General features: G+C 63.3%; 5 protein-coding genes and 1 long non-coding RNA gene across 10 annotated transcripts; 3 read left to right on the top strand and 3 right to left on the bottom strand.

The window, feature by feature from the left end:
* Positions 1 to 94: 94 nt before the first annotated feature.
* PRIM1 (DNA primase subunit 1) lies at positions 95 to 2,889 on the bottom strand. The gene is made up of 13 exons (XM_075525463.1): positions 2,736 to 2,889; positions 2,282 to 2,439; positions 2,055 to 2,161; positions 1,894 to 1,967; positions 1,557 to 1,693; positions 1,432 to 1,490; positions 1,240 to 1,354; positions 1,050 to 1,136; positions 823 to 967; positions 669 to 738; positions 505 to 590; positions 327 to 425; positions 95 to 212 (listed from the first exon to the last, which is right to left on the bottom strand). The coding sequence occupies exons 1-13, from the start codon at positions 2,836 to 2,838 to the stop codon at positions 193 to 195; spliced, it is 1,260 nt and encodes a 419-aa protein (XP_075381578.1). The 5' UTR covers positions 2,839 to 2,889; the 3' UTR covers positions 95 to 192.
* A 157-nt stretch (positions 2,890 to 3,046) lies between these two features.
* LOC142421037 (retinol dehydrogenase 16-like) lies at positions 3,047 to 6,071 on the top strand. The gene is made up of 5 exons (XM_075525477.1): positions 3,047 to 3,065; positions 3,462 to 3,869; positions 4,008 to 4,266; positions 4,981 to 5,144; positions 5,313 to 6,071. Exons 2-5 carry the CDS (start codon positions 3,554 to 3,556, stop codon positions 5,528 to 5,530), a joined length of 957 nt encoding a protein of 318 aa, XP_075381592.1. The 5' UTR covers positions 3,047 to 3,065; positions 3,462 to 3,553; the 3' UTR covers positions 5,531 to 6,071.
* A 495-nt stretch (positions 6,072 to 6,566) lies between these two features.
* LOC142421035 (retinol dehydrogenase 16-like) lies at positions 6,567 to 8,680 on the top strand. The gene is made up of 4 exons (XM_075525475.1): positions 6,567 to 6,979; positions 7,118 to 7,376; positions 7,807 to 7,970; positions 8,062 to 8,680. Exons 1-4 carry the CDS (start codon positions 6,664 to 6,666, stop codon positions 8,289 to 8,291), a joined length of 969 nt encoding a protein of 322 aa, XP_075381590.1. The 5' UTR covers positions 6,567 to 6,663; the 3' UTR covers positions 8,292 to 8,680.
* Positions 8,681 to 10,540: 1,860 nt separating this feature from the next.
* Positions 10,541 to 14,201, top strand: ACKR5 (atypical chemokine receptor 5). The gene is made up of 2 exons (XM_075525470.1): positions 10,541 to 11,638; positions 12,889 to 14,201. Exon 2 carries the CDS (start codon positions 12,897 to 12,899, stop codon positions 13,989 to 13,991), a length of 1,095 nt encoding a protein of 364 aa, XP_075381585.1. The 5' UTR covers positions 10,541 to 11,638; positions 12,889 to 12,896; the 3' UTR covers positions 13,992 to 14,201.
* Positions 14,202 to 14,646: 445 nt separating this feature from the next.
* Positions 14,647 to 16,753, bottom strand: LOC142421062 (uncharacterized). The gene is made up of 3 exons (XR_012778832.1): positions 16,585 to 16,753; positions 15,583 to 15,826; positions 14,647 to 15,102 (listed from the first exon to the last, which is right to left on the bottom strand). It is a non-coding gene; the product is annotated as an uncharacterized LOC142421062 (long non-coding RNA).
* A 76-nt stretch (positions 16,754 to 16,829) lies between these two features.
* On the bottom strand, positions 16,830 to 25,657 carry ZBTB39 (zinc finger and BTB domain containing 39). 5 transcript variants are annotated; one of them, XM_075525437.1, is made up of 2 exons: positions 25,566 to 25,657; positions 16,830 to 23,860 (listed from the first exon to the last, which is right to left on the bottom strand). In XM_075525437.1, exon 2 carries the CDS (start codon positions 23,749 to 23,751, stop codon positions 21,613 to 21,615), a length of 2,139 nt encoding a protein of 712 aa, XP_075381552.1. In that variant the 5' UTR covers positions 23,752 to 23,860; positions 25,566 to 25,657; the 3' UTR covers positions 16,830 to 21,612. The 5 variants fall into 5 exon arrangements, with proteins under 5 accessions (XP_075381552.1, XP_075381555.1, XP_075381556.1 ...); XM_075525440.1 differs by lacking the exon at positions 25,566 to 25,657 and adding an exon at positions 24,947 to 25,326; XM_075525441.1 differs by lacking the exon at positions 25,566 to 25,657 and adding an exon at positions 24,353 to 24,939.
* Between the last annotated feature and the right edge of the window lie 137 nt (positions 25,658 to 25,794).

Genomic DNA, 25,794 nt, shown 5'->3' on the forward strand with positions numbered 1-25,794 from the left:
CGGGGCCCGCGGGGAGCGGGGCTGGGAGCCGGTGCCGTTCGGCTGCTGGCTGTCGGGCTCCCTGCTCCGAGGCACCGGGACCCCCGTGGCCGGCGGAGGCGACGATGGCGGAGACGGCGACGGCAGAGTCAGTCCCTCGGCGGCCCTGCGGCAAGGACCGGGGCTGCCACCTCGGCCCCCGGCGGCGAGGCCTCAGAAGTCTCCTTGCAGGTCTGCAAAGAGGAGAAACGGCAAGTTTTACAGAAAAAGAAGAGCAGTTTCTCAGAGCCAAGGGGCCCCCCTGCTTCGGGGTCCCCCAGCCGGCTGCATCCCTGCCTGGCACTTACCGCTTCTCCGGAGCAGCTCTCCCCTCCGGGCGTGCTCCATCTCCTCCACGAACTGCTCGAAGACCCGCACGTAGGGCGCCAGGCTCGTCTTCTTGTAGTCTGCGGGGTTCGGGGAGCTGAGCAGGAGCGGGAGCAGGCGGTGGGGAACCCCCTGCGCCCCGGCCTCAGCCCCACTCACCCCGCGCACGGCGCTTCGGCTCCGTCTCCCCGCCGTCCTCCTGCTCCCCGTCGTTGCCGGCCGCATCCAGCTCGTGGCACAGGGAGCTGCGGGAGATGGTGGGACGTGGTGGGGGGCTGCCGGTCCAGCCGGGACCCCCCGTGCTGCCAGCCCTGCTCACATACCTGATGGTGGGGACAGCGAATGGGTCGAACTGGTCCAGCCTCTGCAGATCCAGCGGCACCGAAATGCGACCTGCAAGAGAGGGGAGTCACCGCCGGGGGTGCCCGGCCCCGGGGGTCCCCCTGGGGTGCCACCCCCGCAGGCCGCCAGACCCACCTGTTTTGGGGTGGACGCTGAAGGGGCTCTTCAGCAGGTGCCCGACGCCTTTGCTGACGTTGATGTCGAGGCGGGGGAAGCAGTACTGCAGCATGATCTCCCAGTCCGCGTAGCACGGCGTGCTCTTCCCAGTCCCTGCTGCCCGCTGTGGGGACAGGCGGCTCAGGGGACAGCGGGGCGGGCGGCAGCGCCTGGCCCCCGCCCGGGGCAACTCCACGGCCACTCACCCGTGTCCGTTCCATCCTGCCCTTCAGCAGCTCCCAGCGCTGCACTGAGTCCCGCTTCTTGGGGAACTCGCCCTGCAGCGGCTCGCGGTGCTGTGGCTGGCAGTCAAGGCCGATGGCAGACTCTGCCGACCCCGCTCCCCCTGTGCAGACCCTCCCTCCGGACCCGGCTCGGCGGGGCCGCTCCAGGAAGGATATCCTCCGGGACAAGGGCCAGCACCTTGTCCCAGCTCTCCGGGCTGCCCAGGATGTCCTGGCCCACCAGCGCGTACGCATCGAAGTACTTCTCCACCACGCTGACCGACCGCCTGCGGGGCAGCGGGGAGAGGCTCAGCACCCCGCGGCCAGCAGCTGCGGGGGCCGGGCAGGGGGCTTCCCTACCGACCTGATGAAGGGGTGGATGGGCTCGGAGAGGTTCACCTTCTTCACGGTCTCCGCTCCGCCCTGGGGGGACAGAGGCGGTCAGCCTGGCGGGGTGGGCAGGGGGTGCCCGGCCCTCTGTGCACCCACCTTCACCAGGGTCAGGTACTCCACGGCAGCCGCCCGCAGTGCCGGGGACCACTTCCGCACCGCGTCGTCACACACCCAGCAGTGGACGCCCCTCCGGCCCGAGTACACCCACAGGCGATGCTTCATGCCCAGGTCCTCTGCAGGGGGATCAGAGGGGCTATGGGAGCAAGTCGGGACGGGCCGCAGCATCCGCCCAAGCCTGGCAGCGCCGCAAACCCGCTGGGCACCAGCGCATCCTCTGCTCCCCCCTGGCCCCCCCGTGGGGTCCGGGTGTTGCTGCGGGGCAGAGTCCCCGGTACACGAGGACAGGGGCCACGCGGGTCCCCGAGACCCTCACCCACGAGCGCGCGGTCGATGACACGGACGGCGATGGTCATCAGGGTCCAGCACTTGGAGCAGATCTCGGCCGAGCTGGAGGCAGAGCACGGCGGGTCAGGCCGCCGCCCCGTGCCCCCACGGCCCCCTATTCCGGCTCGTGCCGCGAACACCCCTGAGAACCTGCAGCACATCCGGACATCGTCATAGTCCGTCATGTCGATGTCGAAGACCAGCTCCTTCTCCTGTGGCTGGAAGGCCCCCAGGCGCACCGTGTTGTGCTGGTTGGGCTGCAGGACGGGACGGGCTCAGCCCCGGCCAGGGACCCCGCGAGCCGGGAACCGCGTCCCGCCGGGGCCGGCCGGTGCCTGTGCTCGCTGCTGGGGTGCCCGGGCGGGAGCGGGGCTCACCCGGTGGGAGTAGACGGCCCCGATGTCGATCTTGTAGGGGTTGGTCTTCTGCAGCTCCCGCTCCAGCTCCTGGGGGCTGCCGAAGGACTGGAACCGCACGTAGACGTCGTCCCGCAGCGTGAAGGAGAACTCCCGCAGCTGGAAGTAGTTCCTCACCACTGCGGGGGCGCGGGCGGGTTGGGGGGGGCCGCCCCGACGCTGCCCCGAGGGCCCGGACCCCTCCCGCGTGTTTCCCCCAAGCCTCCTCGCTGCACCCCTGAGCCCCCCCCCCCCCCCATCACGGGCGCCCCCAGCCCCCCCATTCCCTGCACCCCCCGCGCTCCCCGGTGCCCCGGACCCCGCTCAGCACATCCACCCGCCGCCGCCGGCCCCAGCGCGGCCGGGACACCCCCCCCCCCCCCCGCGCCCCGGGACCCGGTATCGCAGCCCCGGCGGTGCCCCCCGCCCCGCTCACCGCCGCCGTAGCCGAGCCAGCGGCCGTAGACGCCGTGCGGGAAGAGCCGCCGGTAGAAGACCGGGAGCAGCTCGGGCAGCGCCGCCGGCTCGAACCGCGCCATGGCGGGAGGAGGCGGCGGGAAGCGGCGGGGACGGGCGCCCGGGGCCCGCCGGGAGCTGTAGTCCGGCCCCGGGGCGCGGGGGTGGGGGAAGCGGGGCGGGGTCTCCGCGCGGTTCGGGACACGCGGGGGGGGGGGCGCAAAGAGCCGGGGGGGGCCGGGGCGGCAGCGCAGGGGTGGGAGTCGGGGGGGGTCCCGGGGTTCGGGGGGCCCGGGGCGGCAGCGCAGGGGTGGGGGTCCGGGGGGGCCCGGAGTCCGGGGGGTCCCGCGGTTCGGGGGGCCCGCGGCGGCAGCGCAGGGCTGCGGGAACCCCCGGGCGCTGCCCCGCGCCGGGTTAACGATTCCCCGGCGGCCGCACGGCTGCGACCGGACCCGACCCGGAGCGGAGCCCCGGGGCCGATGCGGAGCCCGGGGCAGAGCCCGCAGCCCCGGGGCCGGGCGCCGGGCGGGCTCGAGGCGGCAGCACGGCCACGGCCACGGCACCGAGCCCGGCACGGGCCGGGGCGAGGCCCGGGGGGGCGGAGCGGCCCGGGGAGGGCGCGGCCGCCCCGCAGCGCCCGGCGGCCCCGCGGCCTCTCTGCGGCCGTTGCACCGGAGCCGCGGCCGCGCTAATTAATCATTGACAGCGCGGCAAGGTCGGGCCGGAGCTGCCCAGCCGGCGTGCCCGCAGCGCTCCCGCTCCCCGGACCGCTCCTGCTCCCGGAGCCGGTGCCCGAGGATGTGGCTGTACGCGGCGGCGGTGCTGGTGGGGCTGTACCTGCTGTGGCGCTGGCACCGGGAGCGGCAGACGGTGCCGAGGCTCTCGGAGAAGTACGTGCTGATCACGGGCTGCGACAGCGGCTTCGGGAACCTGCTGGCACGGCAGCTGGACGCGCGGGGCCTGCGGGTGCTGGCCGCCTGCCTGACCGAAACAGGGGCCGCGCGGCTGCGGGCGGCCACCTCGCCGCGGCTGCAGACCGTCCTCCTGGATGTCACCTCCAGCCAGAGCATCGCTGCCGCCGCCGCCTGGGTCCGGGAGTGTGTGGGTGACCGAGGTAGGACGGGGCGGTCGCCCCCATCGTCGTTCCCATCGTCGCCCCCACCGCTCTGCCAACCTGTGCCGGCACAGCCGGTGCCAGAGCGGGGCTGTGGGCAGGGGAGCAGCCCCGGCTCACCCCGTCCCCTCTCCCCAGGGCTCTGGGGGCTGGTGAACAACGCAGGGACCACCATCCCCACCGCCCCTAACGAGTGGCTGACGAAGGACGACTTCGTCAAGGTGCTGGACGTCAACCTGCTCGGCCTCATCGAGGTGACGCTGAGTGTCCTGCCCCTGGTGAAGCGGGCGCAGGGCCGGGTGGTCAATGTGGCCAGCATCATGGGCCGCATCTCCTTTTTCGGCGGGGGGTACTGCATCTCCAAGTTTGGCGTGGAGGCCTTCTCTGACAGTCTCCGGTAAGTCTGCGCAGCAGACACCGCCTCTGGTTTCCCAGTTTGCTTTTCCGGGCTTCAGCCAGCAGAGCCTCTGTCTGTCAAACCCCTTCCTCGTGCAACCGCAAGTGAGCGCAGGCAGCGTTTGTTTTAGCTGCTGCCGAAGCGCGAGAGGAGGGGCTGCGGGGATGCTTAACGGGTGGCCCAGACGTCAGGACGCCTTGTGCCACAGCTACGGCACCTGGGTCCCACGGGAGCAGTCTCCTGCCCGGGGGATCCTCACCTGCCGCTGGCAGCCCCTGCTCCGCTTTCAGCCAAGCTCACGCAGAGGCAGCCTGGGGGATGGGAAGGCAAAGGGCTCGGCATTCCCCCGCCTGATGGCTTCCCAGCAGCGGGGAGGCTGTGGTCACGCTGGCTGGCACCACCTGCCCCGGCACTGAGCCTCCCCCCTTGGACCTTGCCCCCGTACCAGGTCCTGCAGGCAATGGCCCCGCGGTCCTGAGGTTTGCTTTGGCCCCCTCCCGTCCAGACTCAGCAGACGTTTGCTCACACGCCACCTCGGACACACACCGGGGCTGGCGCGGGCCCGCTGGGGTGGTCAGGCTCCCCACCGGACCTCCGGTACAAGGCTGCCGTGCATCCCGCACGAGAGCCGGTGCCCGCGCACGGCCCGTGCCAGTGGGCGGCGGATGCACTCGGGTGCTGCTCCTGCGTCCCATGGGGCTCGATCCCTTCTAGGCTTGAGATGCACGGCTTCGGGGTGAAGGTCAGTGTGATTGAGCCAGGCTACTTCAAGACAGCGATCACCAACATCGAGAACCTGGAGAATAATTTTCTTTGCATCTGGGAGAAGCTCCCGGAGGAAACCAAAGCGAGTTACGGGGAGAGTTACTTGAAGGATTGTAAGTACCTCACCTACAGGTTAAGCAATGCTGTTTCTCGCCTGATACAAGGCACATCCCCGGGGCCATGGGGTGTCCCAGCGCCCCGTCATCCCACCGAGCCGTTTGGCTGCATTCGGCCCGAGGGTCTGAGCCCGGCAGCCTGACTGGTGCTTTCTGCCTCCGCAGTTTTGGTAGCACTCAGGAAGATGGAGAAGAAATGCAGCTCCAACCTGACGCTGGTCACAGACTGCATGGAGCACGCGCTGACCAGCCGCTTCCCACGCACCCGCTACTCCGCGGGATGGGACGCCAAGCTGGTCTACATCCCGCTCAGCTACCTGCCGTCAGCCCTCACGGACATGGTGTTCTCCTGGTCCCACCCCAAACCTAGCCGGAAAGCCTAAGGCAGGGACGCGGCATAGGCAACCGACAGGCAGCAGCAGCCAGGGCCCAGCAGCGCAGGGTGGGATCCAGCTTCGCCCGCAGCCGAGGCCGTGCCAATAGGTTCCTGAATTTCTAACTCAATGTCTGTCTCACAACCTGCTGTTCTCTGCTAGCAGACCGGTTTGCTTCTGAATAAAGACAGCTCCTCCTCCCCGCCTGGCAGGGCTTGGTTTCAGCCTCAGCTGAGGCTGCGGCACTGAGGCCGTGTCCCCGCTCCTCCAACGGCACCAGCACTGCCGCCGGCTGTGCCGTGCCGTGCCGTGCCGTGCCACGGGAGCTGCCGCGGTCTCCGGCCATTCCCCCGAGTGCCTGCTCCGTGCGGGGCCCAGCCCCCGCCGGGGTGTGAGAGCTGCACTCGGCCGGGCCGATGCTCCAGGAGTTCACATGTGACTAAAAACCAGACCCATACAAACCTGGGCAGATTTCCCTCTGGGCACAGGGCTGGGCAGCCGCTGGTCGAGTCCTCTTCCTCCTCCTCGGTGCCCCTCGAGCATCCCGAGCAGCGCCTGTTTCTGTGCACGGCTCTGCCGACCTGCAGCCCCTGGTCAGTGACGCTGCCCCGCTCCAGCAAACCATGCCCGGGCATCGCTGCGGCTGGGGACGCCCCTTTGCCTGTGTCCAGGCTTGCCCCAGCAGCTTTGCTGCCTCCTCCTGCGGGGCCCATCCCGGGGTGAGGGGACGAAGCCATTGTCACCCGCCGGACCAAAGCCAGGCGAGCACAGCGCAGCCGGCGAGAGGGAGAAGTCCGGGGCCGGGTGCTGCAGACTGTGCCTGGGGAGTTCAGCCAAATCCAGCTCCGTGGGGCAGCTGGATCCACCCTGCAGCACAAACAGCCATTAAAGGCTGAAGCAGAGCTCCAGGCACACAGAGCCGTGTGAGGCAAGGCTGTGAATTGCAATTGAGAGATGCAAAACTTTCTCCAGGTGCTGCCGCAATCCTCCAGCGTGCCCCAGAGCAACGCCGGCACCCGGCTCTCCCACCAGCGCTGCCCAGTGCACGGGCTGGGGCTGGTCCTCCACACCGGCCTCTATATATACAGCATGAACGCGGACCGGGCAGAAGGCTGTCGCTGAGCCGGTGCCAGTGCCCGAGGATGTGGCTGTACGCGGCGGCGGTGCTGGTGGGGCTGTACCTGCTGTGGCGCTGGCACCGGGAGCGGCAGACGGTGCCGAGGCTCTCGGAGAAGTACGTGCTGATCACGGGCTGCGACAGCGGCTTCGGGAACCTGCTGGCACGGCAGCTGGACGCGCGGGGCCTGCGGGTGCTGGCCGCCTGCCTGACCGAAACAGGGGCTGCGCGGCTGCGGGCGGCCACCTCGCCGCGGCTGCAGACCGTCCTCCTGGATGTCACCTCCAGCCAGAGCATCGCCGCCGCCGCCGCCTGGGTCCGGGAGTGTGTGGGTGACCGAGGTGGGACCGGGCAGTCGCCCCCATCGTCGTCCCCATCGTCACCCCCACCGCTCTGCCAACCTGTGCCGGCACAGCCGGTGCCAGAGCGGGGCTGTGGGCAGGGGAGCAGCCCCGGCTCACCCCGTCCCCTCTCCCCAGGGCTCTGGGGGCTGGTGAACAACGCAGGGACCGCCATCCCCACCGCCCCTAACGAGTGGCTGACGAAGGACGACTTCGTCAAGGTGCTGGACATCAACCTGCTCGGCCTCATCGAGGTGACGCTGAGTGTCCTGCCCCTGGTGCGGCAGGCGCGGGGCCGGGTGGTCAATGTGGCCAGTGTGATGGGCCGGCTCGCCTCCTTCGGCGGGGGGTACTGCATCTCCAAGTTTGGCGTGGAGGCCTTCTCCGACACCCTCAGGTACGGCGGTGGCAGCCACCGGCAGCCCCTGGTGCTCTCCTGTGCCGGGGCTTGTCTGGCAGCTGGGCACAGGTTGGCAGGCGCCGGCATGTCGGGCGGCTCTGCCCCGCTTTCCCCACACAGGGTTTTACGTTGCACCCAGTTACATCCTTCCCCGTAGAGGAGAGCAGCACTGAGCCGAGGTGGGGGATTACGAAACACCAACACAGTCGCCCACAGGTTGGGAAACTGGGGCACGGCTGGAGCAGCGGTTGTGCAACCAGGGGAAGGGTTTCAAGAAACCCTCGAGCAAGGAGAGGGCTCCCCTGCACCCACCCGCCTGGGGGGGTCACAGGCTCCCCCTCGCCCCGCGTGGCTCAGTGCCCCCCAGCCCCTGCTTGCCTTGGGACAGCGGCTCCGTCCCCAGGGCTGACGGCCCCTCCCCGGCCAGGCGCGAGATGCGTCCCTTCGGGGTGCGGGTTTCCATTGTTGAACCGGGCGGCTTCCGGACGGGGATGATGGACCCCGCCACGGTGGTGAAGGGCTTCAGGCACATCTGGGACCGGCTCCCGGCAGAGACCCAGGCAGCCTACGGCCACCATTACCTGGAAACCTGTGAGTACGTCCCCACACGGGCCCGGCACTCCCCGGTGACCCCACCACTGCCAGCATGCCGGGCTGGGCTGATCCCCCTCTGCTCACCCAGATGCCAAGAGCACCGTCCTGCTGCACCGCCTGAGCAGCTCCCGCCTGTCCCACGTCACCTCTGTCATCCAGCACGCGCTGCTCGCCCGCTTCCCCCGCAGCCGCTATGCGGCCGGCTGGGACGCCCGGCTGGTCTTCCTGCCACTCAGCTACTGCCCGGCCTGGCTCACCGATGCCACCATCAGCCTCTTCCTGCCGGTCCCAGCCAGGAGGACGCCCGAGAGCCCCTGAGGACGGCTGCCGGACCAGGGACGTGGACGCAGCGCCCATGGGCACCCGCTCGCCTTGGGCCCCTGTTAATGTGCTCAATAAAGCCGGTGCAAAGTGAGGGGCTGCCCGCGGTGAACCCCAGCCTCGGAGGTGTCCGAGAGCCGCCTGGCCACGGCGCTGGGTGGCCCACTTCACCAGGGCAGCCATGACACTGGGGGGCTCCCTGCCAGCCCGTGGCAGGTCCCCGGCTGCAGCCGTGGCCCTGGGGACATCCAAGCTGCGGGGCAGGATCGTCTCTGCCCCCGCAGCCCTCCAAGGGGCTGGTGGCCACGCCAGGGGTCCAGCTCTTCCTCGCAGTCAGAGGCAGGGGCCAACCTGCACCCCCCGGCACGGCCGATCGTGGCGGCGGGGCCATCGTAGGTGCCAGCAGCGCTCTGGCTCCCTGTCGCTGCCTCATGCTGTAGGGACGCCGCTGCCCCGGGACCTGGTTAAAGATGTTTTTCCCTTCAAGCCTGCAGGTTTCTGCAGCACCAGCCCTTGGGCCCTCCGGGCTCACAGCTCCCCCTCTCCGAGGAGAGGTGAGAGCAATCACTCTTTGCAAAGGTCCCCAAATCCAGTTCTGCTTCACGCCAGCTCTGCCGGGAGCTGCAGGGACCCCCCGCTGCCACATCCTGCCTCTTCCCCGCATTTGCGCAGCTCAGGCTGCGGGGCCTTTGCTCCTCAGCTCCCCATCTCCTCCCTCGCTGCCGCACAGGTAAGCCGGAGAGCCGGCTGGAAACAGCTCCGTCCTCCCCCACTGCTCGGGGGCCCTTCAGCGCCGGCGCAGCCTCCCCTCCCCTGCAGCCTCCCAGCTCCTCCATGGGCGACCTCGGGCTCAGCTCTGGCAGCTGGCACAATGCCGGCAACAATGCGCGGCCCGTTGTCCACAGCCTCCTCTGGCAGCGGGCGGTCGGGTCGGGCAGAGAGAAAGCCGCAGCCGGTTGGGTCCAGCTCTCGGCGTGGCTGGGGCAGGCTCGTCTCTCAGCTCTGCTGGAAAAGGTGCCACCATTAACCAGCCTGTGACGCTGCCAGCACAGGGAGCCAGGCGTGCAGGCGGTGACTCATGCATCGTTCGTACCTCTAATTAAGGGCTGATTAGCGATGAGTAGCTGGGTGTTAGGCCCCTGAGGTTGCGCACTTGCCTGCAGGACAAGTGCAGCGTTAGCAGCAGCCCCGCCGCTCCCGCACGCTGAGCCCACGCAAGACCAAGACCCCCCCGGGCTGCGATGGAGCTCGAGGGGGACGAGGAGCTACAGCAGGACGGGACGCAGCACGTCGGGCCCTCGTGCAAGCTGCGTTACAGCTTGCCGAGCTGCTTCCCAGCCAAGAAAGCTTTCCTAAATGCTTTACTCGGCTTAGCAAACTGGTAAGACATCCCCAGCAGCCCCCACGCGTCACGTGTCAGGCCTGTGCGTCCCCGAGGGGCCGGGCTGCGGCGTGCTGAGCTGCCGGGAGGTGACACCGCGGCCTCGGCTGCACCTGCCCGGGGACGCCTGCGCCCACGTCCCTCCAACAGCGTCCCAGGCCGGCGCCGGCTGCCCAGGGAGGGAAGGGCAAGAGAACAGCAGATCCCCGGCGCTGCCACTGCCTGGAGCCCACCTTGCTCTGGGTCCGTGCTGCCCCCTCCCCGCCGGGCTGGCGGTGGCCGGGAGGGACCCGGCCCCCGTATTTCACCCTGGAGTGAAGCACTGGCAGGTGGAGAAGGAACCGGCCAGGCTCCTGAGGTGCCATTATCAGTCTCTCCTCTTCACCTTCCCGCATGCCATCCATCTGACCCCTGATCTGCCGGGCTCCGAAGGACCCGCTCGGATTGAAGCGGCCACTTTCCAGAGAGGAAGCGGCCTTTTCCCACTTATCTCCAGGCAAAGCGGGGAACAGGACCCTTAGGGAGGCTGGGGGCTCCCGGGCACACGTTCGGGTGCCGACAGCCTCGGAGTGCCCTGAGCATCGCAGCGGAGATGGGAGAAGGGTCTGAGGCGCCTGTCCCGCTCCCCACGGCTCGGCTGGCTCGGAAATGCAACCAGCTCTCAGACCTCACCGTCCCCGCTGGGATCGGCAGCCCCTGCGCAAACCCTGACGGCAAAGGTTCGCAGCACCCAGGTCGTTCTCCATCCAAGAGTTCGGTGTGGAAATTTCCCGACCTGTTAAATGGAAACAGAATGGCATCCCTGCCTCCCAGGGGAGGCAAAGCCCCCCAGCCACGGCAGAGCGGCCCTTCGCGACCCCCCGCGGCCCCCGTCCCGCGGCCGAGCTGAAACGCGCCCCGTTGTGCTCGGGGCGAGCACAAAGCTGCCGAGTTCCTGTTTGCAACCCGGGGCCTCAGCCCCGCTGGGGCTGGGTACCTGCGCGCAGGGTCACCGGCGCCGGGCTTGTTGTTGTAAGACCTGACTTATCAGTGCCCTCGTGCTTCCCCGCTCCGGCCGTGCCTTCCTTCCGAGCCGATTGTTGATCACAAAGTCTTGTCTGCACTTGAAAAGGAGATTTCCTGCAATTGTTTTGCAGGACTTGCAGCTTGAGGCAAATTTTTCTGCCTATCAGCCCCCTCCCCAGTGCCAGGGCAAGGCTCAAGCCCGCTCCCTTCCCCTGCAAAACCGCCAGGCAATCAGGGCTCGATGATTAATTGCTGTCTGGCCAGAGGTGTTTCTGCGGTGATAGCCATCTGCCACCGACTCCTGCGACAGCTCGGAGCGACGGGCAGTGCTGACCTGGCAGAGATGTTCAGCTTTTGGGCCTTTTTCCCCCAAAGGAAACCCTGAGCTTGCCCCGGCATCGCGTGAGCATCAGGGACAGTCAATGGCACGTTCGCTTTAACCCCCCCAACCCCTTGGGACTGCCAGAGCCGGGGGACGCCTGCCTCAGCTGGGTCCATCCCAGAGGATGCATTTTCCGCTCCTGCCCACAGTCACAGCGGGACACGGGCAGGATCCAGCCCCCGAGACCACTGGGGCCGCGGCAGCCGGGTCCCGCTGGAGTGACAGCGGAGGGGACCCGCCCAGGGGGACACGAGGAGCCCCGCTTCATCCTCAGGCACCCACAGCTTTGACACCGACACCTGCCCGGGGCCTCTCCGCGCCCGTCCCCAGCCCCGCGGCAAAATCAAACGAGAGCCGAGTCCTGGGGCTGGAAACCGAGTCAAATGTCAACCGCGCTGGGCTGTCTCAGGATGTCGGACCACGGCGGTCATTTCCTGCTGGGAAGCAGCCAACAAGCCCACCCCGAGCTCTGTGCCGCTGCAGCTCTGCTCTCCCAGAGGCGCGCGAGCCGCTGAGCCGAGAGGATCGTCGCGCTCCCCGAGCAGCCCCTCCGCGCAGCCCTCGGCTCTGCCACCGGTGAGCCAACGCCTCTCCCTCCCCGCCTGCATCCGCCTGTCCCCTCTCCCACCGGCCTCTCTCGGGACCTGCAACTCGGTGAGGGCGGGAGGTCAAGGTTCCTTGGGGACGGGGGGCTCCAGCCCCGGGGGCTCCTTCTCCTCTCCTCCATGGTTTCGGGAGCGGGCGGGTGACAGCCATTTGCCACAGGGCTGATGCTCCTGCCGCGGACGCCTGGCTGCGGCGCTCCCCAGCTCACTGGGCTCCGAGTGCCGCGGAAATGCCCCAGCGGCACTGCACGCTCCCCTGGCTTTCCCGGGGGAACGGCTGGTCTTGCGGGCTCTTCCAGCGGCAGGAGGCTGAATGGGGTCCGCGGCATCTTCGCTGTGCGGATGCAGCTGTGCTGGGATTGGAGCTCTCACACTTGGGGCAATAAAAGGATGTTAAGGTCAACTGCATTTCCCTTAAGTTTATAATTTTGTCACCTACTTGGAAGTCCTGACGGCTCCCAGCCATGCAGCTGCGAGACGGGCAGAGCGAGGGCGGCCGGCTGGGTTTGTAAGGTGACCGCACACCAAGACTCGGGTTGGGGACGGGGGCTTGTCCGCTGGCACAGAGTTGAGCAGACGTGGTGGCTGGCACGTTTAATGGTCCGGGTGCCTGCCCACGCCCCGGACGCCTTGCAGCTGGTTGCTGCACGCAAGTGGCAGAGCCGGGGCTGGGATTCCCCCAGGCTCCATGGCGGCAGGACCTCAGCTCCGGAGGTGTCGGGGGGACAGCACGGGCCTCAGTGGGGGGGCTCCCACCCGAAGGTCGCTGCGCTCCCGGGTCGTCAGCTCCGTTTCTGCAGTGACGGATGTTGCTGAGCCTTGGGGCTTGCGGGCGCTCTCACCTGGGCTTCGTCCCTCCCCTCCATCAGTCCCCAGCACTGCTTGTCCCTGGTTCCCGGCCTCGGCTGACCAGGCTGTGGGACAGGGGACAGCCACCACCTGCGAGCACGTGTGGGTGAGCAGGTGGCTGCTGTTTGTGGCTTGCATTTTCCCTGGGACGTGAGGTTATCGTCCAGTGTGGATACAGCATCTTCTGAGGGCTGATGCAGGAATTCCCCATAGGAATAAAAACTGGATTGAAAAAAAAAATACAGACGGGTACTTCCAGAGCCTCCCACGAGGACTGAGCTCTGACAGGAGAGATTGGCTCCTTGTGTTTTCAAGCTGTCTGGCTCAGTGCAGGCGCTGAGCCACAACCCAGTGCTTTCCCTTTCCTTGCAGCTACCAGCATGGCTGAGGCGACCACTGCCCCCACCGAGACGCACACTCTCCTGAACGAGTACGGCGATTACCACAACTGGTCCGAGCTGTTCCACCTCCTGAACTACACCTACACCTTCTGCGAGTTCAGCCTGGATGAGAACGTCAAGCGGGTGATCCTCTTCATCCTTTACCTGGTCATCTTCGTGGTGGGCTTGGTGGAGAACCTCCTTGTCATCTGGGTCAACTGGCAGACACGGGGCAACAAGAGCTTGGTCAACCTCTACATCATCAACATGGCCATTGCTGACCTCGGCGTGCTGCTCTCGCTGCCCATCTGGATGCTGGAGGTGATGCTGGATTACACCTGGCTCTGGGGCAGCTTCCTCTGCCGCTTCACGCACTACTTCTACTTTGCCAACATGTACGCCAGCATCTTTTTTCTCACCTGCCTAAGCGTGGATCGCTACGTGTCCCTGACCAGCTCCTCCCTCTTCTGGCGTAAGCACCAGCACCGCGCACGCCGCATCATCTGCGCCTGCAGCTGGGTCTTGGCAGCAGTGATCCCATTCCTGGAGGTTGCTCACATGCAGCTGGTCAATACTGGAGAGCCCATCTGCATCTTCATGGCCCCCTTCGAGACCTATGACGAGTGGGCGCTGGCGGTCAGCTTGGCCACCACCACCATTGGGTTCCTCATCCCCTTCCCCATCATCACCATTTTCAACATCCTGACGGCCAGGTTCATCAAGCGCACCAAGCCGGAGAGCAGGAAGCACTGTCTGCTCATCTACGCCTACATCGTCGTGTTCCTCATCAGCTGGCTGCCCTTCCACATCATGCTCACGCTGCTCACCCTCGATGGCAACCACATCATCCTCCACTGCACCTTCGCCCACTTCCTCTACTTCTTCTACGACATCATAGACTGCTTCACCCTGCTCCACTGCGTCATTAACCCAATCCTCTACAACTTCCTAAGCAAAAACTTCCGCAGCAAGCTCATCTCTGCCGTGGTTAAGTACATCCCCAAAGATCAAGGCAGCCAGAAGGGCGCAGACAATTCCTCCTCCACCACGCAGCACTCCATAGTCATCGCAAAGGACAACAACCCTCCCAATTAAGGGGGATCCGACTCTCCCACTCAGCGCTGGCAAGTGGTTGCGGGGGGGCAGCTCCCGGCACTCACTGAGGTCAGTAAGATTGTTTTTCCTGGTGATAAGCAGACACTTTGCTCTTACACAACACTTCTTGGCTGGCCACCTCCTGTGCTCTGAAGGCAGGGCAGGGTGCCAAACGTGAAATGAGATGGTGCGGGGAGCTACAGACATCTCGCCTCTGATGTGCTGCTGTATCAGATCTATTTAGCCAAAGAAAGAATAGGAGAAAGAGATATTTCCTGTTTTCCAAAAGAAAGACTTGCAGTAATAAAGTGCATGACTCCGCCTGCTCAGAAGTCTGAACGCAAATCCGGCCCCTGGGACCCGACCCCCGTGCCCCCCCGCGCCGAGGGGCTGGGGGCACACCATCCTCCTTTCCCTTCACCACGAGTTCTTCTGCAGCCCCCGACTTTCACTTACACGTGTGCTCCGGATACACCGCGCTGCAGAGGTGTCCGGCGAACGCTGCCCCTCTGCCGCGATGCCATCCCGAGCAGGAGAGAAGAAATGCATTCCTCTGAAACACAAACCTCTCCTCCCCATGCACGGCAAACGGCTGAAAGGCTGATTTTACAGAAATGAAGGCAACGCGACCCTGAGGGGCTGAGCACGACACAGACCTGAGCTTTAATGAGGGGAGGAACGATTCGAGATCAGCAACTCGTTAAGAGCAATTTTGCAAACCCAGCAGTAAATTAGCAATGGTTAAAACTGGGTTTGACTGGGCACAGCTGCTTCCAGACGTGACCGGTGGCAGCAGCGGTGGGGTCCCCAGTCTGTGTTTTGCAGCAGGAGACCCATCCCGTTAAACCCAGCCTCCTTGGCAGGCAATCTCCTGGCAGGCTTCTAAGGCCACTGGGTGCGTTTCTAAACGCTGGCAGACTCCGGCAGCCCTTCACGTGCACTCCCTTTCAATCAAAGTCGCACCGAAGCATGCCCCGTGGGAACACGTACGCGTGCAGAAACCCTCGGAGCTGGAGCGCGGGCTGGGCTTGGGCTGCGTAAGAAACGGGAGCATCCGGAGAAAGTTCATCGTTGTCCGGATTCTGCTAAGTCACGTGCTGCGGGTCAAGCCCTCGGCAGGGGAAGGTGAAAGAGCGACAGTCACTGGAAGGGAGTTCATAAATCTACCAAAGGCCTTGAGCTGCTCAAGAAACACATTTTTTAAAAAAGCAAAGCATAAGCAAATCTAGGGACAGGATGCTTGCAGCACAGAGCAGTGGGTGGGGAGCAGGATGTCCCGGGCTGCGGGAGAAGCCCACGGCCAGGGGTTAACACGGGCGCGCAGCTACCGCAGGACTGGCTGGGAACGGCTCTGCTCTTTACAGGGGTCCTGTGACAGGGTAAACGGCTAAATACTTCAGGACTGCTTGTGCACAGGGACGTTCCTTCTTCCTACCGGGGATACTAACTTTGACAGAAAAAGCCACAACCATCTCTTACACAGAAATATTTTGTACCGCAGCTGGGGAAGCAGCCAGTCCCCTCAGACACAACAGCACCCTGTTGAAGGGAGCACTCACGGCCATTCCTCTTCCTTAATTACGCTACTTACAGTTTCACAACCTGAGAGCGTAGAGCCACGTAGACTGTAAGCCCCCTGGGACAGAGGCTGTCCTTCGGGATCCGCACCGGCACAGGACCTCACCGCCTTCGTCCCCGTGACCCTCCCGGGCACAACGCGCGCAACGAAGCCGAGCAGCCCCAAAACTGGCTGGTGAACACGAAGGCAGCTTCACGCTGACACGACCCACAGCTCTGATCCTGAATCTTCCCTAAGGCTTCTTTTTGCTAATACCCTGCCATTTGCAATGAAGACATGGACGATAAGTACGCAATAACGAGACACTTGAGGTGTGACATAACCAGGACAGCAACATACTCAATTTCAAGTTACTTAAACATGTAAAACTTGGTATTTGACCTATTAAAGTTGTGGTTTTTTAACTCTCCTAATGCATTTGCAACTTTGTTCACAGAGCTCAGGGCGAGTGGCCTCAAATAAACCCTCACGCAGCCCCACGCAGCGATCTGGGCTGGAAACCCAGCAAGTCCTTTACCGGGTCCCTCCGCCTCCCTTAAAGCCTTCACCACCCCGAGGGTAAACTGGCCCAGCCGCCGGCTCCTTTCGCAGTCACTGGGGTATATATACCCCGGACCACCCTCCCAGCCTGAACTTCCAGTGCCCGCTGCTGGTCACCGGGCTGGTGATGGGGAACTGGTCCTGTCCCACCAGGTAAGCTCTCCCCAGAGCAGCTCTGCCGAGCAGCTCCAGAGGAGACTGAGACCGGCAGCCCCGGCCGACGGCCGTGCCCTGCTGGCAGGTCGCCCCAGCCCCAACTGAGAAGACAGCCTCACTGCTGGAGAAAAGCTAAAGCGGCTCTTGAAAATGCCAGCCGCGTTTGCCCGCTGATCTGGCTTTCCAGCCAACAGCTCTGAGCCTGCGAAGGGCCAGGTCTCGGTGAAACACGGCGCTGGCAGCACAGAAAGGGCTTATCAAGGAACACAAACGCCGAGAATTTCCTAAATGGTTTTTAACGAGGGCTCTGCTCCCAACCTGCTGCGGAAACAGTCCGCAGAAATGCCAGAGCCGGTTCTCCTCACGCTGATCCGGGTGCCGGAGGAGGCGGCAAGGAAGAGGCCCCGGCTGCCTGGACTCGTGCCACAAATCCTGCAGAGCACAGCACAGGAGCAGGATACCAGGAACGGCTCACGTGCTTTCCCAGGCGCTCCTGAAGAGACAGAAATGCCAATCTGCACATTTAAAGAAAGACGTTTTATAAAGAAGCAAGGTACAAGAGATCAACATTTTCCATTTTATTATTCTAAATAAAAACCACACTTTGTGCTGAACAATGGAGTATAAAAGAACCCGATGTACAACGATTTTAGACATCTACTATTTGGGGGGGAAAGTTTACAAAATATACAAAACTTTACAGCAAATAGATAGTAAACACTTAAATATCAGGAGGTCAGTACCTACTATTAACTTAACAAAAAGGTTAGACAGCAATTCAACTCTTTTTCTTCTGCTTAATTATTCTGTTAAGAGACCTGGATCCTTTGAGAAAGGGGAGAATAAAACTGAACTTTGCGGTTTAGAAGTCGGAGTAAGACCAGGCTCGGAGCGCTGCCTCTCGGAGGGGGATTTTGTGTCAGGGTTTCCCGTGAGGACCCGCAACCCGGCCGCTCTCTGCCAACGCCGCTGGCACAGCTCACAGCGAAGCATTTCCCCTCTGCATTCCTCTCTCGCACCCCGAGGATCCCAAAGCACTTTGCAAACGCGAGTTAAACCTCACAGCCGCCCCAGGAGAGGTAGGTAAGCGTTGCGCCCACGTTCGGGGCGGGGGAGGGGGGGGGGCGCGGGGGGCAAGCGAGGCCGGAGGCGAGCAGGCTTGCCGAAGGCCGCACCACGAGTCAGCAGCGGAGCGAGGAACGGACCCAGGCGCAGGGTTCCCACCCCGGCTCCCCCACCACTGCAAACGGCGCTTGGCCTCCGAGGCGGAGCCGTGCACGGCTGCACCCCCAGCACACGCACAGCCCCGCGCCGCTGGCCGGGAGCCCCTGCCATCACCGAGTGCCTCCACCGCGACGCAGCCGGGTCAGAGCTACGGCTCCTTGGGGCAACGCAGCCTGCGGGGGGCTCAGGACGAGCCCCATTGCTCCATCTGCACAGCTTTCTGGAGGAACGCTGGAGCTCCCAGCCAGGCTGGCCGGACTCGGGGACAGCCACGCTGCCGAGGGGACAGGGACGACAGAGCTCTGACGCTGGCCGCAGGCTTGGAGAGGCCCAGGACCCTGCCAGGAGAGGGAGAGCGCAGGTCTCTGACCCCTCTTGGGACAATCCCCCGGAGGAGCCGCGGCACGAGGCCGGCCCAGCGCGGGAGCGCTTCAGGTCCAGATCCGTCCCCGCATCCCCTCTGCAGACGGGACTCGCTGTTGATCTCAGGATGTTTCACGTGGGAATAATTCATTATAACACAGGAAAGAATCCAAGACACAGAAACGCCAGGGACCCGGTCACTCCCCCCCATCCCCACACCCAAAGACGACCAGCAGAAAACGAGGTGGGCTTTTGCTTTCCCGTCCCTGTGCTTAGAAGGGTGGGCTTGCTTTGCCCATTAGTGTTTCAGTGTAAAAGCTTCTCTTTTTGGTTTATGTGCACTAAAGGCTTTTGCTTCACAGCTTAGCTAGATACGGGGCTGCAGATGCTACCGCGCAGCAGCACCCCAACCCATCCAAAAGCTCATCACAGCTTCTGGGACATTTTAGGAGGGTCTCAAGGCTTTAAGGACTTGGCTCTCCCAAGCCTCATCTGCCTCCCTCACATCCTTCATAGCAATCTCCAGAGCAGAGCAGGTCACATCCGTTCCTGTCCACCAGCCCATCTTGCCACCACCAGGACAACGAAGAAACCCCGTGACTCAAAGAGCTCCTCGGAGGAGCCTCCAGCGAACCGCCGTCAACTCCCACGCCTTCCTAGAGCACCATGCGTTCTCAAAATTATTATTTTTCTTTTTATACTTAACAACGCTAGGCTAAACATGGCTCTGCAGCTCAGCTAGAGATCACAGACTGTGGCCTGGCAAGTGACCGGCACCATGAGGCTGGAGTTTGGAAACCAGAGCTCCAGCGGCAGACGCGGCACAGCCCGGACAGCCCCAGGGTCAGCGGTGACTTTGGTGCCTCTCCTCCTCTGAAAACAGGCTCCAGGCACCAAAATCAGGACAAATGCAGTTTAACACCCCCCAGGGCGATGCCAGCTGGCCCCAAATCCAGCCAATATTACAGGGATTGGGGAGAGGACACAAACTCCCAACAGCCTCATCCTCAGCCTTGTCCTCTCGTTCCTCCTCAGCAAGGTCCGTTCCTCCCGCCCCACCTCCTGCAGCGGGATCGGACTTGCGTACTGCAGGTCCACGGGGTGACTGAGGACGACCCGTGCTCACGATGAAGGAGCTGCCTGGAAGAGTCATTAGGCCCAGCCAGGGCTCAGGACCGCTGGCGGGGACGTGGCTCGACACCGACTCTTGTCCCTCCCCACATCGCAGCGGAGCTGGACCTGGAGCTGCCGCGGCGGAAAGGCAGCGTTACGGGCAAACCGCAGGGATCGAAGGATGGATGGAGCTGAAGGGCAGGGGCTTCCAGCAGCTGCACGCCCCCGCACCCTCCGACCCCTCTCTCCCTGGCACGCGAACTCCTCCCGCTCCCGACAGCAACGCGCCCAGCCGACGGGGAGGCGTGCTCTGCAAACCCCAGGGGACGTTACAGCACCGCTACCCCCAGCACACGCACTGCCGCTTCCCCCAGCCCCTCTGCAGACACAGCGGCACTGAGCCGTCCCCCGCTTCTCGTATTGCTACAGAGCTTGTTTCACAGGACTGCGACGGGGATGGGGCTAAAGGGAAGTTTGTTCTCGACGGGGAAGGCTGTAACAGGGGTAAACGGACCTGGCCAGGTCCAGGAACTGGTACAGAACAGGAAAGGATGGAGGCTGTCATTTCCCTAGGACGCTAAACATCAATATTCACCAAGCGCTTTGCATCTCCCACACGCTTTGCAGGTACGAGCCAGCAATCTTCACCGCACTCCCGGGAGGTAGGTAGGTACCACAAGTGTTACCACCCTCATTTTACAGATGAGGAAACTGAGGCAAAGAGGTGAAGTGACTTGCCCAAGGCCACAGGGGAGCGGGGGGAGCGACCCCCAGGAATTCCTAGCTCACCAACCACGCGTCCAGCCCATGCCGCTCCTCTGCCACAGGTTGTCCCTTCGAGAGGAGGGGAAAGCGGGATGAGTTTACAGGGTTTGCAAATCACTAGTTTTGTTTTGTAACAGCATATCTTTTCAGAAGCGCAGGAGCCAATTTACTACGACTGTGGCTTGAAAGCCCTGAGCGCTTCCTGTTTGTGAGGTAGAATGAGTTACCTAAGGGCAGTCATAACTCATGCTGTGGCATCGGAAATATTTGTTCCTCTCCACCTCTGCCCCACAGCAGGATAACATGGGAAAAAGCCGATTCCCACCCTTCCTGGTGTAAACACTGCCGGCACGGGGCTGACCTCGCCAGCGCAGCCGGGAGAGCCCACCGCGCCGGGGAGTCCCCAGCCCGCACCCGACGCACGTCCAGGAGAGGCTGAGCCGAGGTTCTCACCAGCTGCTATTGCTGCCAGCGCCCGGAGCTGCTCGGCCGCAGCCCCCAGCCGGCGCCTGCTGAAGTTACAGCACGATTCGACAAAAGATGAACGAACTCACATCGCACCAACAACATTCTGCACACACATTTGCCACGGGACGTGTCCGGGATACGGTGATCCACGGCGGCAGCCACGGGAGGGGGCCATCCCTTCAGCAGAGAGAAAAGTCCTCAAAGGTACCTTCCTGGGAGTTAAGGCAGCAGCTTCATCACGTCTCGTCTGCTGGGATCCACGCAGCCGCAGCGACGCCGCTCTCTGGCATCCAGTGCTTCCAGCAACTGGCAGCCCCGGGACACACCGTGCCGGCAGAGCACGATGTGCAGGGCTGCCATCGGCAGAGGAGTGCCGAGGAGACATCGGCACGCTCTCGATGGCCAGCTGCAGGCCGGCAGAAGTTAGGCACGACCGTGCCATCACAAATATCTCCCAAGGAGCAGCTGACCCCACGCCATGAACCTGCTTCCCCTGCCCTCTCCAGTCCAGCGACTCTTCCGAGAGCTCCCTCTGCTCACGCATCCGCCTCTTTCCTTCCACGCAGCCACCCCGCTGCTCGCGCTCTTCAGGGAGGTGGTGTCACTCCTTCATCTCGTCTTTTGGAGACGGGGTCTCGGGGCACGAGCGAGAGGCGTGTCACGGGCACGGCAGAGAAACCGCCAGCCACGCTCCCTGCTCGGGCAGGGCTCCCGGAGACCAGCGGCACTGCCTGGGAACTGCCCTCGCGAGCGACGATCACCTCCTACTCGTTCACCGCCAGGTATCCCTCCTCGTTTGCATCTGCGCACTCACACACTGCTTGCTCATCTCCCCTGCAATGGAGCAACGACTTCAAGGCTGGTTCTGTGATACGGACTTTGCTTATCTCCTCGCAATAGCAGCAGAACCCCAGTGATGCCCAGAACGAGTCCTTTTTCCTTTTTTTCTTTCTTTTTTTTTTTTTCCCTTTTCTTCAAGTCCAGCACCATCCTGCTCTGGCTCTGTCCCTCTCTACTGAGGTCAGGTGTGAAAAATCTTAGCAGCATCAGTTTGTGGACAAGCTCAAACTGAGGGTTAGCCTAGTCAAATGGGCTAAAAGGTTAAAAAAAAAAAATCTAGATTCAAAACCTAGTGAGAAATGCTAAAAACACAGAACTCGATGGCCTCTAACAGGACCAGAGGTAAGTAAACACGACAGACTTCTTGGAAACAGTGATGTAGCTTACGTGCTGTTAATTTGTACAATGCCACCAATCTAAAAAGCCCTAGCAAGGCCAAAACAAACGTTAAAAAAATAGAAAAGGAGGATTCCATCCATGATGCCTGACCATTAAATAAAATAAATGACATTTTTTCCACAGCTTCTGTAATTAGTATTTGCTCCTTTGCTGGCCCTGCCCTGCCTCACCCCATCAGCTGTCCGTGTTTTTCTCCGCATCTTTGGAATGGATGATATACATGAAAGTCTGTTCGATGGTGAAGTCCGGGGGGAGGCTGCCTTTGTGCACGCCTATGTGCTTGCTCATGAGGTTGAGCGTGGAGCTGTAATGCCCGCACACAGTACAGCGGTACATGAGGGCTCCCGAGTGCGTCCGCAGGTGGCACTTGATGGTGGAGCGGCCGCGGAAGAACTTGTGGCACACCTTGCACTGGTAGGGCTTTTCTCCGGTGTGGATCCTCCGGTGGTAGTTGAATTCACTGGTGTGGGCAAACCTCTTCCCGCAGACCTTGCAGCTGTACTTGCTGTTGCCTGGCTGGTTTTGCAGCGCCAAGTCTTCGCTCAGGAACTCCTCCGGCAGCTTCCTCTTCTGCAGGCCCTGCTGCTGGAGACGGTCTCCAAAGCTGGGTCGGATGTCCAGGCTGCCCCCGCACTTGTGCTGGCTAACGTGGTAACGATACGCCGCTTCCAGCTTGAAGCTCTGGCCGCAGAAGTGGCACCGGAAAAGGGCCTCCTCCATGTTCTGGTGAACGGCCAAGTGCTTCTCCAGGAGGTGCCGATCCACGAAGCTGTTGGCACAAACAGAGCAGGAGAAGACCGAGATCCCCAAGTGAGACAGGGTGTGCCACATCAGGCTGCAGAGACTGAGGTGCCTCTGGTCACACACGCCGCACGTCTGGCTTTTCAAGTTCACGTGGTCCAGGATGTGGTTGCGGACGGTGTGGAAATCTTTGGCCAAAGGCTTCCCGCAGGCAGCACACGCCAGCTCTGAGCCAGGCCCTCCCCCAAACATGGTGATCTTCCCTGGCAGCGGGTCACTGGGGTGGACGATGATGTTGTTGTCGAAGACCCCTTCTCGTCGGTGGAGGGTCAGCTGCCACTGGGTGAAGAACTTGGTCTCGCACATGTCGCAGGAGAAGAGAAAGATGCCGATGTGGGACAAAACATGAGTGACCCTGGAGTTCCGGTCCTGGAAGTGGGTTTCACAGACCTTGCAGTTCCCGGTGAGCAGATCAACGTGATCTCTGGCGTGCTGGCGGATCAGCTGGATGTTGGGCTCCAGGACCTTCTTGCACACCTGGCAGGGCATGGCCTTGCTATCCCGGCTGTCGTTCTCAAAGGCCAGCTCTTCTTCGCTGTCATCACTCAGCTCAATAACTTCTTCTGATGGGCCCAGCTCTTCACTGGCATCTTCGAAATGCAGTTCATCCTCACCCAAATCCTCCAGCTGGAGCTCATCCATCTGCCCAAAACCTTGCTCTTTGGAGTGGTCACTGTTGCTGGGACAGGAGTTGCTCCCCGTGGAGATGTCCAGGGAAGGATCAGCAGTAAAGAAGCCGCCCTTGCCATAGTCGCCATTGCTCTGGACCTTATACTGCTGGCAGGAGCTTGTAGTGGTTTGAACAACAATGTTCACACCACCCAGGCTGGGCTGGGTCGCCATACTCGTGGCAGGAGCGAACTGCCCTTGATCTGATTCCTGTTCTATCTTGGGAGGCTGCTGCGGATGCATCAGGGGAAGAGTCTGGCTGGCTTCACTCACAGTATTCCTGTCGTCCTCTTTGTAGCTGCCTGCCACTTCCCCATGCAAGATGTAATTCCGTTCAGGGCCAAAATGTTCCCCACCGCTCCGGATTTCACCCAAAGAATGGCTCTGCTCTGAGGAGGTGCTGCTCAGAGGACCTGACCGGCCTTCGCTCATAGCCAGGGAGGGTTGCTTCGTGATGGCTGAGCTCTCCAAGTCAGGGAAGGTTGAATGGCAGGCCTTCAGCAGATCCTCCATGCCCAGCCGCTCTGCCACCTCATAAATGACGCCCACGTTGATTAGGTCTGTGAAGAGCTCCGAGGTGTACACAAAGCTGAGGATCTTCTCGAAGTTGGCCGGCGTGATGAAATCCACTACATAGGTCCTAGCAGCATCCAGCCCCGTGTTCAGAAAGAGGTTCTGGAAGTAGCCTGCGGCGCAGGCCAGGACAGCCTTATGTGCAGCAAAGGAGCGGGTGCCCACCAAAATTGTGACGTCGCACATGGTCTCGGAGAGCCTGCACTTGTTGAGCTCCTTCAGCAGGTTGTTGGGGTGATTGGTGCTGTGCAACTTGATCCTCATGCCCATCTTAGCAGCTGCTTAAGAGTCCCTCTCCTGGTCAGCTTCTTCTTCACGCGTTCATCAGCTGCGTGCGCAGGAGGTACTTGGCATCTAGAAACTGGCAGGGCAAGGGGCTCTAGAGAGAGGAAAATGCAAAAAATGTTAATACCTTAACAACCGAAGAGACATCGCTCTAGTCATACCTCAAATTTTCCACCTTCCTGACAAGCAACAGAGAAGCAGCAGCACAGCTGCTTAGATGGAGATTGACTAAAACCTATCCTGTAACTTCAAAGACTGACTCTTTGGGAAGCAAAGGGAAAGACACACAAAGGGAAAGACACAAACAGACAAAATAAAAAATCATTTACTCTGCCAGCGACAGCCTGAAGTTCCCACTTCTACTTGGGCATGGACACAGGTCCCTCTGCCTTGCAGCTCCGCTCAGTTCCGAAACCGAGCCCAACTGGTGCCTGTACCACAGCCGTCCCCCCTTTCCCCGGGCCAGGGATAACACTCCTGCCCGGAGGGCTGAAATTCAGACTCTACACACTGGTTGGCTTCACCTCTGGGTCTCCTCCAGACACCACTGCTTCATACCTTCACTTCGGATTTCTCCCATACCCACACGGTAACTTTCGGTTTCCAGGCGGGATCTCATTTCGGATTCTCCCCTGCACGCCAGCTTCTCTGGTTCCCCTGGGGCTTCTCCTCCGCTACACCGGTGCTTGCAGCACCTTGCAGTGCTCTTTCAGCCAGGCGGTTTGTGCAGCGTTCCCAGCTGCCACTAGACACCTGGCCCATGTCACCGGCAATTCCCACCTCAGCTTATCCTTCCAGTTTGTCCCACCGCCTTTGTCACCCTGTCCCACTCACAGGTGCTCAGCCAGCTCTCAGACCACCCGGGGACTCGACGAACTTACCCCGGGAGCTCTGTCCCTAATCCCCTGCCTTTTCCTCCCCGGAGCAGAGAACAATGACCCCAGAAGCCAGCAGAGAGAGCGGGAACTTGCAGGAGACGGAAGGGGACGGGGCTGCCTCCTGCCCCAGCTCCAGTGAAAGGCAAGCGGGAGCCGAGGACGGGCTGTCCTCCCCCGCGACACCGAGGGATGGAGGCAGGGACGGCCCCTGCCCGAGAGGGCAGCGGGGAAACGCCGCCGCAGCTGGGGAGGACGAGGAGGATGAGGATGGCCGGGGAAGGCTCCGGAGGGGAAACGCTCACCAGCACAGAAAACGCCTGGACGTGGGCAATTCCTGCAGCGTGGGGATCCCTGCGGGGGGCGGCCTGGGGACGGGACAGGAGGGAAAAGAGACGGGGGGGGGGGGGGGGCGGGGGCTGGGGAAAGCCGGGGGGCGCGGGGGCAGGAGGAGGCCCCGGGGGCAAGGAGGGGCGGGCAGGCCCCGCTGCCTGCAGGCAGGCAGGCAGGCAGGCAGGCGAGGCCCCCTCCCTGCGGGGGGACAGGGAATGCCGACGCTGCCCCAAGAGAAAGGGGGGCGGCGGGGGCGGCAGGGACCCCCGGGGGGGCTGCGGGAGCCACGCGGGGCAGCAGGAGGCTGGGGGGACCCACGGGGGGGAGAGGGGGACAGCGAGGGGCCCACGGGGTCGTGGTGAGGGGAGCCACGGGGGGAGGGGGGTGGTGGTGGTGCAGGAAGGGGCCCCCGGGGAGGCTCCGTGGGGAGCCGCGGGGGACAGCGGGAGGCCCCAGGGGGCTCCGTGGGGGGCAGCGGGAGGCCCGGGGGGGGACCGCGCGGGGCCCGCCGCGGGGGGGGGCGGCGCGGGGCCCCCGGGGCTCCGAGCGGGGCCCCGCGGGGGGCGGCCAGAGGCCGGCGGGGCTCCTTACCCGCCCGGCGCCCCGCACCATCCCGGCTCGGCTCACACAAAGGCGCCGACCCGCCCTCCGTCCGCCCCGGCCGCCGCCGGAGCCGCCTTCCGCCCGCCCGCGCGCGGCGGGGCCACAGCGCCCCCCGCGGCCCGGAGGGGAGCTGCGGGGGGCGCGGACGCGGGCGGACACGGCGGACACGGCCACGGCCACGGGCGGGCGCGGACACTCCTCATTTACGGGGGGCAGG

This window comes from Mycteria americana, chromosome 26, assembly GCF_035582795.1.
Source record: "Mycteria americana isolate JAX WOST 10 ecotype Jacksonville Zoo and Gardens chromosome 26, USCA_MyAme_1.0, whole genome shotgun sequence".
In the NCBI taxonomy this organism is placed as follows: domain Eukaryota; kingdom Metazoa; phylum Chordata; class Aves; order Ciconiiformes; family Ciconiidae; genus Mycteria; species Mycteria americana.